The sequence below is a fragment of the Camelus ferus genome, chromosome 1 (assembly GCF_009834535.1).
Source record: "Camelus ferus isolate YT-003-E chromosome 1, BCGSAC_Cfer_1.0, whole genome shotgun sequence".
NCBI classification, from domain to species: Eukaryota; Metazoa; Chordata; class Mammalia; order Artiodactyla; family Camelidae; genus Camelus; species Camelus ferus.
Window position 1 is genome coordinate 100,167,790 of NC_045696.1, and position 11,881 is coordinate 100,179,670.

The window sequence follows — 11,881 nt, forward strand, 5'->3', positions numbered from 1 at the left end:
ATAAATTCTGTTTTCCCTCTTAGGGATGTTTTTAGTTAAAAAAAAATGAAAAAGAAACAAATAAACAGGTTTAGAACCAGACAAACCTGGCTTTGAATTCTGGTTCTACTTCCTCTTCACTCCACCACCTTGAGTAACTTTTCTAACCTTTTGGTCCTTGAATTTCATCATCTATAAAGTAGTACGAGTGATACCTATCCTACTGGGTTGTTAGGAGAATTATTAATGAGAAAGTTTGTAATGTGCCTAATATTTTTGGCACGCAGGACCAACCCAATGAATGATAGCTGTGTGGATGTTATTAGTCGAAATACCTTGTGTGTGAGTGGAGAACACAGAGCCAGGCATTTTCTTTCTCTTAGTCTTTTTGCCATCTTGTGTGCAAGTTACTTGAATCCTTATCAGGACTATCCTGACACTTCAGTATATAGAATAGCAGGTTTGTATTATTTCTAGAGTGTTGGCTTGGCAGTGACTCTACACTTTGTTAGAACTGCCTCTTAACAACCGTAGTATCTTATTGGACAAAATTCTTTCACATTAACGGGCATCAGTACTTAGGATATTTTGCACAACAGTGGAAGCTTTTACCAAGCAATGAATATTTTTGCTTTTTAGTTATAGATTTTAACACCTTAAATTTTTAAAACGGACTGTAATAAACCCTAGTGGACACTTCTTTTTAATTGAAGTATAGTCAGTTTATAATATTGTGTCAATTTCTGGTGTACAGCATAATGTTTCAATCATACATATATCATTTACATATTCTTTTTCACTATAGGTTACTACAAGGTATTGAATATAGTTCCCTGTGCTGTACAGTGGAAACTTGTTGTTTAGGGGCCACTTTTGATATTTTATTCTAAGACATGTTTAGACCCTCTCTCCTGATTGTGTTCTCATACGAGAAAAAAATTTTAATGAAGGAAGGAATGTATCCTTTCTATAAATCTCCTGTAGTCAGTCAAACCACAGAACATTCATGTCCAGTTACATTATTGTAAATTTTATTTATTATCACATTCATGTATCATACATTAATTAATTTATTCAAATATTTGGTAAAATATGGTATTTCAGGCAGTGTTCTGGGCTCAGGGATTAGGAGTGATCTAATGATCTAAATTATCTAAAATTATATTGATATGATTAATCTGTCCCTCAGGAGGCTTCTTTTCTGCTAGAATGTTCTCAAGTATAACAGATAATTACTATCCAACTGTCTATCTTTGCAGTGATTCCTAAGTAAAATTAAGGTAGAAGTTACTCTGATGGTATTCCCAGCCTCTCTTTTCGAGGGATCCCATCCCTGAATGTTGCCTCGCCTTTGCTCTAATCCTTTTCACATGCTTCCAGCTTCTTGGACCCTCCCCTATTAAAGCACACACTGAGGGAAGACCCAGGTATTAGCAGCTCAAGTGAATGGCAGTCAGTGTGTTAACCTCTTTCAGAAGCACCTGTAAGATAATGTAAGACTGGACTGTCCTGTGTAGGGGCCACCCTAGCTGATTCATTCTCCCTAAGCCACTGAGACAGTTGCTTTCTCTGTGGCTGGTCGACATTAAACTGTCTTGAACTTCCTGACAACTGCAGTCAGGAGGTGACACAGCAGAGACACCAATGAGTAGGAATCGAGATGGGAGCCATCTTTGTCAACGTAGCTTCTTCTAGACGCTGTGACTGTCATGGGAAGGTGCTTTCCTTGTATTTTAGACAAATGTCTCAATAGTTTACAGTGAAACTGGATGAAAGTGTTCTATCTGGACAGCTCTGCGAATAGCCCTCTGATTGGGTGCAGATAGGCTGATTTTGCTTGATTAAAAAAAATGGTTTTGATTCCATTCAGCTTCAGAAAAGATCTTTGTGTAAATGGATACAGTTTAATATCTGTCTCATCAGTCTCTTTTCTAATGCTGGTCTGATTTAATTCTGTTGTTTTTATCTCCTAATTGTTTTGTTCTGTCCCAACAGTTGGACAACATACACGTTCTTCAGCACTTTGAACCCCTGGAAAGTATGTATAATTTTGTAGTGTCCAGCAATATTTGAATCAGGTGGAAATATGCATTATCCAATATCTAGTTCCTTATTTATATTGGTTATTTTTTAGTGGTTCCAAGAGAAAAGACTGTCCTCTACTATGCTGTCTTCAAGAAAGTAATAAAGGGACCTACTTTGTATTATTTTATCTATTTACACAACATTAATAAGCTTTTGGACTTGAACAGGACTTACGTTTTATCTGGTCGACTCCCCTACCCTTTACCCATCTCAACTCCTCCATATTAGCTTTTCATGGGCAAGAAAAAGAAGGAGCCAAGAGGCTAGATGAGTTAGCCAAGGGCATCCTTGTCAGCTAATCAGTGGCAGAACTGGAAATAGAATCTCAGTTTCCTGAATTCTAAGCCCAATGCTATGGAAGTAAGAAGAAACATGATGCCTGTTCACAGTTCATCCTCACAAGATCCCTGACCCTCTCTGTAGCAGACCTACACCTTCCTTTCCTTCATTTGACCACCACATAGAGCCTTTGACTCTGCTTGGTTCTTTTTCTTATTTGTAATTACTAATGACACTGATCATCTTGGTATATTCCATGAACCAATTAATTTATGATCTAATGCATAATTGCATTTAAATGGTTTTATAATTTAAGTTTTGTTTTGTTTTGTTTTTTAACCTCACCCAAGATACATCTAAAAAGCAATGGAGTCAGGATTTGAACTCATGTCTGTCTGACTCCAGCCAGGCTCTTAACCACTGTGCTGGGATCATTAGTGCCTTAATTAAAGTTTTCTGAATTCAGGTACTCTAGGAATATTGTTTCAATCTTGGCTTTTATGTGGAAAAGTTTTAAAAATCATTTTGTACTGAACTTCTTAAAAGAAATGTTTTAAATTTTGAGTTACGTAAATTTTTATAGGACATATGAATTATCTTCATGTTCTAATAATTGCGTATTTTCCACCTGAAATTTTTTTAAAAAGCCATTTTGCTTTAAGTCCCTGTGAAATTACTACAGAAGGACTTCTTGAGGCCCATTTTACCTGCCTCTTAAATAAGACAGTTCTCTCATTTTACTTTTAGTGATAACACATTTTGAAACTAATAACAGATATGATATTAAAAACAACCTGGGCCAGATGGTTTACTTTGTGGCTGAAGACACAGATGACTACACCAGGAATGCTTATCGGACACTGAGGCCCTTCGTGCTGCGGGTCACTGACTGCCTGGGCCAAGAGATCATGACACTGCAGAGACCTTTCAGATGCACCTGCTGCTGCTTCTGTTGTCCCTCCGCCAGGCAAGAGGTCAGAGAACGGAAGCCCTATCCATTGCTTCTTCCTGGTCCAACTCTGCACTGCACGGTTGTGCTCCTGCCAGCACCGCACAGGAGGGGACTTGCACTGGCTCTGCCAGTCGGAATGGAAGAGGCAGTGGGGAGTGGGGAGTCAAATAGCCTCACGATGGAAAATCACGAAGGCATTTTTCTTGGGGGTCCGTGTCTTCAGGTGCTAGTTGGTGGATCAACACAAATTAGGGTTATTTCGTCAGTGATCACAATCTGTCAGTTGTGTCCACGGACTTAGAAATTAGCCTGTTACCTAGAACAGCAGCCACACACATTTGTCTCCGTGTTCCTCCATAGCCCCAAGTAAGGTAACACTAAACATAAACGTGCTTTTAGAGTCGGAAGGAGCTTCAGATAACTTTTTCTCTGTCCATCATCATCATCTACGTCTTCTACAGATAAAGAAAGGGTGGCTCAAAGAGATTGTCTGAGGGTGATGTCATACTTGGTAGATGCTGGAAGTGGAAAGCAGATGTGCCAAGTTACAGTTCAGTTACGCTTCTATAACTTGAGTAGCCAGAGGAAAAGTTTTCGCTAAGGAAAAGAAAAGCAGTTTTAGGGAGAGATTCCAAAAGAATTTGAATTTCAGATATGCCACCAACTTAAACTTGGGCAATTTATTTTACTTAACCTCTTTGAGCCTCAGTGTTCTTAATACACAAACGGGACAGAATAATACCCCATAGGATTCCTGGGATATTTAAATTGTATGTTAAGTACCAGCATTTACAGTAGTGATTTATTTACAGTCCTCTCTGGGCCTTGATGTATTCATCTGTAAAATGGAGATATTAATAGGACCTGTCTTACAGGATGGTTGTTTTGAGGACTACATAGTAAATAAACATCAATTGTGTTAGCACAGTGTCTGGAAAACAGTATAGTGCTCAGTGGATATTAGCAGTTGTCAGGTAGCTTTCTGCTTTGTCAGTATTGTCTTTGTAATCACAGTCTTATACCTGAGGTCAATCTCCACCTCATCCTATGCTTATCCATACATTCTCTTGTTTTCACAACATACAATTTTCAGAATGCCTCTTGTCTCTTGTTTTCTATTATAAATGTCGTGACTGAGATGTAAATCAAAGAAGCTAGCTTGTTACTTTCTGGTGGATTGTGCCAGGAGACATGAGACACCTAGGTCAGGGTCAGAGAACTTCATTACAGCCCAGTAAACAGCGAGAGCGCCAGCCTGTGTGCGTGGGTCCCCTTGTTCTACAGGCATGACTTGGAGGATCCCAAAGAGATGCCGTATCTACAGCTGAGGAACACTGAGCTTGCAGAACTGACCATTTTATAACAAGCAGTCATTTTGTCCCAAAGGGGATATGACCTCATCTCAAAGCTGTTCACTGAATTGTAACCCTAAGAAATAACCCAGGGGAAACGGACGACTTTCTCCCAGCAGCAGCTTCCCTGGTCCTTGAATGCATTGAGAACCCATCTAGGCAGTGTGTACATGTATATGTATAAATGCAGCATCTTTGCCTCTATCACTGCTTCACTTCTAGCTGGAGGTGCAGTGTCCTCCTGGCGTCACCATTGGCTTTGTTGCCGAACACTGGAACCTGTGCAGGGCAGTTTACAGCATCCAGAACGAGAAGAAAGAAGATATGATGGGAGTGCGTGGACCGTGCTCAACCTATGGCTGTGGTTCTGATTCTGTTTTTGAGGTAACCTAATGTTAAAGTGATGTCTCCACTGTTTTTTTTACGTGTCCTAATAGACTCAGGATGATCTGATTTTAGATGATTTTTGTTGGTGAATGAATAAAGCAGTGTGCGGAAAGAGTTAACTAACCAGCTGACAATAAAAAGTTTTTCAGATTAATCTTAGGTGATTGCTGAAGGTTTTCCAAAATGTGAGCTCCTTTTTTATGATTTCAGTGTTTGATAAAGATAAGAGGAAACCATTTCAAACACTAAACCTGAGAGTAAATAGGCTGACCTAATCCATTTACTTTATTCTTGGCTGTATTTCGTTCACCGCTTTTACCAAAGATGTCCAGGATCAGAATATAGGTCCTGAGTAACAGAAGTCCCCAACACATCAGGAAACAAATGGAGCACCCTGAGGTTGCACAAATTGCTTATTTGCAAAATGGAAGCCTGTCTGCATCCTCAAGAAACAGGACAACACTGATAACATGGATAAAACTCATAGCAGGCTATAACATTTTCTGGAAAAAGGAAAATTCTTTTGTTTTACCTTTATCCCAATGGCTACAAGATGATTCCTTATTACCTTAACAATTCTGACATAGGGGATTCCTGGGCTTCTTAAAGCATTCTTTCTAAATGACTTGAAATTCAACAAGACTCAATTGCTCATTCAGATATTTTCTGTGACACCCAATAAACTTTCTTTAGTTCTCATTTTATGTAACCATATCACCAAGTATGACTTATTTATTAAAAGACCATTGTAGATACATAGAAAATGTAGATAAGCCAGACTTCGGGGTCAGGGTGTGTAGAGATTATTATTTTCCTTGTGGCAGGTGTCAAGGTCCCTCTTTTAGAAGCTGAAGCCCTTTGGGATCCTGACACACTTTAAGAAGACAGGGTTCATTTGGCCCACAGAAGCCTGAGTGGTTGTGTGGAGTTTGTGAAGTGCAAAGAACCTTGTCCCTGTACTTTTGTTCACATGTTTCCCTAGACTGGAAAAACACTCCCTCCCAGACCCCAGTTCTCTCCTTTTGTGATATGGAAAAGAATTTCAAAGTAAATTCTAATCATACGTCCTCTGACAGGCTTTCCTAGTAACTCATTTGAGGGTGAAGAAAGAACTCTGGCCTGAGAATTGTGAGATACACCCCAGCTCAGTTATTAATCAGTTGCAAGGCACTTAACCCTACTTGGCCATCATTTCTTGTCTGAAATTGCACGATTACTATGTTCATTCCCTGCACTCTATTTATGCGACCTCAGTGTAAACTGCTTATAAACAGAAGAACAAAGCATGAATTTTAATACTTTCAATCATCATAAAGTCACACTCTGGTCTGGTCCTTCCAGGTCAAATCCCTCGACGGTGTATCCAGTATCGGCAGTATTACTAGGAAGTGGAATGGTATGTTATCAACCATGAGTGATGCTGACCACTTTGAAATTCACTTCCCATTAGACCTGGATGTGAAGATGAAAGCCATGATTTTTGGAGCTTGCTTCCTTATTGTAAGTCTTTTGCTTTTGAGTTATCTTGAGAAAATTATTTTCCCCGATGAGAAGCAGTGTCATGTAATAGAAAGGCAGTAAGGTTGGAAACTATCTGTCACTTACTAGTTACATGTGTTGCAGTGTGTAGCATTTGCAAGCCTCAGTCTCCTCATCTGTAAAATGAAAATAAAAATACTTATATATTTTTTTCTTAGGGTTATGAATAGTAGGCTATCATATGAGTAAAGGGGCCAGGAGAGTGCTTGAAAGATGGTAGGCATCCACTGGGTGTAATTGTCATTATTGCGTGTTACTTACTGTGCTCACCAGTTAAAGACGCCTGTCCTATGATTTCTTAGTGAAATAAAATAACTCTAAAGCTGATGTTCTTTCCCTTCACCTACTGCCTCTCATCAGTGTCCTCCTCGGCGTTGGACCCTCCTAACTGACGGTACAATCCCCTTGCTGTGCTCATAATTCATCGTTAAGATTCATGAGAAAAACATAGAAATAAAATTGATAGCATTTACCTTAAAAACCTGATTAACATATTGCAATTGGTATATTTAACATGTTTAATGTTGATTATCAAGCTTTTCTACCTCCCAACAGTGAAAATTTACTTAACTGGTCCCCCAAATGGAAAGCTTACTGCCTTCCCACAATTTGCAATCACTGTTCTTCATCTTAGGTTCTCTTCATGCAGATGTCATTACACTGATATGTTCCTAAACTGGAATGAGAGGATCACCTGATAAAGGATAACACGTTGTGCATTGCACCTAAATTATTGACCTATTCACTTTCTTTATTTATATAATTATCTATCTATCTAATTTTATATCTAACTATACATATAATTCTTTTTCCAATTTCAGGACTTCATGTATTTTGAAAGCTCTCCACCACAACGTTCATCCCCTCATCATGATTGATGGACACCGCAAATCAGCAATTATGATTAATTAAAAAAATTTAGAAAAGTTGATTGGGTTTACAGTCAGCCCTGAATTATTTGCAAATATATTTATCGGCTTTTGCAGATTATTGTTATTGGGTGTAGCTTTGTTTGACAGGCAGGCTGAGAGCGTAAGTTTAAGAACACAATCCAAATATGTGTTTTGATTGAGTATCTCCCTGTCTCCTTGGTAGACTTGGAGTTTACCCTGAAAAAGCTATGACTCAGTAACCAAGTAAACATCTGTGCAGTGAGCTTGAAACACTTCAGCATGAACCAAGGGCAAGTGAATCCCAAAGCGCTCACGCTGACTCATAGTGAAATGACAGGCTTTCGACAGCAGTCTTTGTTGAGATAGAGAAATACAGCTTCTGTCTCTAACCCTCCCCTCTCCATCATCATGTCCAGTTACTGTGGACAAATTGGATTCCAGGTTGGAAGAACGATACACTTCATTGTTAAAAATGAAAAGAAAGTATTATGTTTTATTGCACAAGGAAAATTTTACTTGTGCATGTGTGCTAAAACCTCATTATGCAAAGTTCATAAAAGTTTCAATGGAAAATTTTATTTTACTACGTGATAAAACGTGTTTTTTATATCGTAAGGTTATATTTTCCTTGCCTGTTCCCTCACTTACTGGCACGGACAATCTGGAGCTGCCTCTATTTGAAAGTAAGGTTAGACTGTCAGGAAAAGAGGTGACCAGTGCATAACCCATCTAGATCTCTGGGCAGTTTAGACACATCAGTGTCCTTAGGAGCTTGCCTTTAATGTGTCTAACCTCTCTTGGTCATAGATGCCTTATGTATAAAATATGTTTGGCCAAATCACTGAGATTGCCTACTGAACCTTAGTTATCTATTTAATGGGGCACAGAGGAGATGATTGTTGGGTTGTTTTTTTTTTCTTACAAGAAGATTCCTGATGATTACCATGCTGTTCTGATTGCAAGAGTTGTTGTTTCATTCTTAAATTTTGAAATGTGACATTCTGTTACCCTGTAAAATTGTGTAAAAGCAAAACTACAAACACAGATGTGGCTTAGTATGGCTTTGCGTTTTTTACTTAAATGATAGACAAATCTGTATCCATGCCAAGAGAATGATAAAACACAGCAAACATGCTACCTATCTGGGATCTGCTAGCTTATCAGTAAAGATAATTTGGATCAACATAGGTAAAGTATAAATTGGACTTGTCTGTGTTAACTGGTTCAAAGCACAGAGTATATTAGTGCATACACTCTGATAAATCAGCTTGCCTCTACTGCACTTCCGCTTTTTATCTGGATATGAACTGTGTTCTTTCAACACAGCCAGTACATAGAATGGAATGTATCCTTCTGTTGCTCCTTATTAAATAAAGCAAGTGTTATTAGGTATAAGGTAAAGGCCTTCACCCTCAATTCTTATTGAAGTGAAAGGTGCCTCATTTTTAAATTACATTCATCTTTTCATGGTAAATGTTGTTTTACTCAGTTTCTTGTAATGTTCATTTTTATGTGCCACTACTAGCTTTTTTTAAAAAATGGTAAAAGCTACTGCTTTCTAAAATAATAATTACCCTACATTTGAAAAGGCAATTGTAGCCTTAAATGGACAGCTATATTGTTTCTTATAATGAAGTCTGACATTTTATATAGGAAATCAGACAATAGTATTCAGAAAGTTTATCTATATAAACGTTACATTTTATCTTGCCTACATCCCTCCATTCTAATGCCAAATGCATACTACTAAGAAAAAATTATTTTTAGCATATGACATTTTAAATTTCTGTTCAAAGTTTTTGTGGTATTAACATGTCTTTTGCAGTTACAGTTTCTTTAAAAATACCATGTTTCTTATATTTTTATATTTACAGCGCATATCGTTTTTATATTTCTTAACATTTCATCCTTTAGAAGTGATCAGATTGATTAAAAAAACAAGCATTCTCTGAAACCTGTGTGTTTTCTTGCTTCATCATACTGTTTTTGGCTTTTAAATAAATATGATATGACTTGTAGTAAAATACTGTTCTATTTTTGATTTGTGGGTTGAGTCTTTGCTATAGACCGAATGCTTGTATCTCTCCCCTGCCAAAGCTTGTGAATTACCCAGCATGGTGGCTTTGGAGTGGGGCCTTTGTGGGGTGATAGGTCAGGTGGGACCCTCATGAGTGGAATTAGTGCCCTTAGCATCTGCCAGTGTTGATCATGGACTTCTCAGCCTCCAAAGCTATCAGAAATAAGTGTTTGTTAAAAGAAAGGAAGGAAGGAAGAAAGGAAGGAAGAAAAGAAAAGAAAAAGGAAGGAAGGAAGAAAAGAAAAGGAAAAGAAAAGGAAGAAAGAAAGAAAAAGAAATAAGTGTTTGTTGTTTAAGCCACTCAGTCTACAGTATTTTTGTTATAGCAGCCAAAACAGACAAGGACAAAAGTTGGTACAGAGAAGTGAGGATGCTGCGTAACAAACACGTAAACATGTAGCAGTGACTTTGGCACTGGGTCAGGAGTGGAGGCTGGAAGTTTTAAGGTTCATGCTAGAAAACACCTTGAGTGCCGTGAGCAGAATTGTAAAGATGATTCTACTGAGACCTCAGAAAAGAGGAGAGCTGTAGAGGAAGCCTCGGTCTTCTTAGAGAGTACCTAAGTAGCCATGAACAGAAAGTTGGTAGAAATATGGACAAAAAGGCCATTTTGATGAGAGATCTCAGGCAGAAATGAGGAACATGTTATTGAAAACCGTAGGAGAGGCGAGCCTTATTATAAAGTGGCAAACAACTTGGCTGAGTTGTATTCATGTTCTAGTGTTTGGTGGAAGATAGAGCTTGCAAGTGGTGAACTGGGATACTTAGCCGAAGCAATTGCTAAGAAAAGCGCTGAAGGCACAGCTTGGCTCCTCCAGACTGCTTCTGGTAAAATTCAAGCCGAGAGAATTGACTTAAAGATAGAATTGTTAAGCAAAAAGGAAGAAAAATGCAAAGATTAGGAAAATTCTCAGCCTATCCAGATTGCAAAAAGTTAGAACACTGAGGGTGTGTTCAAGTGACCGCAGGGAATAGTGGGTCTGGGCCATCTGAACAGAAACCAGACGCTACTCTCGAAGACAATGAAGCATGACCCCCAAAGGGGACTCAGAGATCAGCAGAGCTGCCACTCGCATCACAAGCCCCAAGTACAAGGGCCTGGGGAGCAAAGGGGTTCAAAGAAGGGACCCCAGCAGCCGTGGGACCTATGTGCCAGCTGTCTGGTGCCACCTCACTCCTTGGGCTCCGACCTCTGCACTCTGGTGCCACGCTCCTCTGCCACCAGGCACAGCGGCTCTGGTGGATCCTGGTGTGGCGCAGGCCTCAGTGGCTGCCCCTCCAAGGGCCGTAGGCACCAAATTTTGATATTGTTCCTGTGACCCTGTCTCCCCCGGCACAGGCCTAGGAGGCTGCCTCCACCTAGAATTCAAAGGACTCAGCTACCTGGGAGAGTCATGGGCTGAGGACCCCAGACCCAGAGAGCCACGGAGCCCAGGCAGCTTCTGCAGGCCTTCCTGCTGTGCCCTGGGCTGACACTGCCACTCCAGTGAGTCTAGAAGGTAGAGTTTTGAGGCAAAGGTCATTCTTGAGCCTTAAGATTTAGTGTTGTTTGTCCTGTTTGGTCTTAGACTTACCTGGGACCTGTCCCTCCTTTCTTCTTCCCTGTTTTATCCTCTTGGAATGGAAATGACCGCCTGCTGTGATTTGCAAACACTTAACTTGCTTGGCTTCACGGGTTCCCAGCGGAGAGCACTTTCCCTCAGGATGAGTCACACCTTGAGTCTCACCCGTATCTGACTTGGGTGACTTTGACTTGGACTTTGCAGTAGTGATGAGAAGCAGTAGCTATCTGATATAATGAAGTCATTTATAAATGCTTATTTCTAATTCACTTATTTAGGACGCATTTAAACTTCAAGTATGATTCGAATGCCAATATGTCATGCAGAAAACTGCTAGAATTTGTCACTGTCAGAGAAGGATGCATTTTAAAACATTTTTTTCTTAATGACCAGATGTCCCAGAAATTTTACAAAAAGCTAATTACCAGACTAATTTACTAGCTGGATTTTCCAATTAACTAGATGTTAAATTAAGTTCAAGTATAGGATAAGCCATGATTTCAGGGAATGGCATTTTGCCTCTGTTGGGACAGCTGGTCCCTTTTCTGTCTTTTCCCCTCAGTGTTCAACATTTAATGTAATTTATATTGAAAGATGCAAGCTTGGGAAACCCGTAGGTCTGGATTTAATAAACTCTAATACCAAATTCAGCTTTCTGGCTGGTGATAGCTAATATTTAAAATGGATCTATTCCCCTAATTTGGTTGACCTTCACAGAAAGCATTTCCCATTTGACTTCAGGCCTCCTAAATCATAAATCCCAGAAAAGAGAAAGA

The 11,881-nt window shown here is 39.3% G+C and overlaps 1 protein-coding gene across 3 annotated transcripts in view; it reads left to right on the forward strand.

The window, feature by feature from the left end:
• Positions 1–9,490, forward strand: part of PLSCR4 (phospholipid scramblase 4) — a 30,624-nt gene extending 21,134 nt beyond the window's left edge. For all 3 annotated transcript variants that reach the window (XM_032486786.1, XM_032486779.1, XM_032486796.1), the window contains 5 exons: positions 1,975–2,017; positions 3,091–3,317; positions 4,870–5,031; positions 6,376–6,534; positions 7,395–9,490. In XM_032486786.1, coding sequence (XP_032342677.1) covers positions 1,975–2,017; positions 3,091–3,317; positions 4,870–5,031; positions 6,376–6,534; positions 7,395–7,451 — 648 coding nt within the window. In that variant the 3' untranslated portion in view covers positions 7,452–9,490. The remainder of the gene's footprint in view (positions 1–1,974; positions 2,018–3,090; positions 3,318–4,869; positions 5,032–6,375; positions 6,535–7,394) is intronic.
• The last annotated feature ends 2,391 nt before the right edge of the window (positions 9,491–11,881 follow it).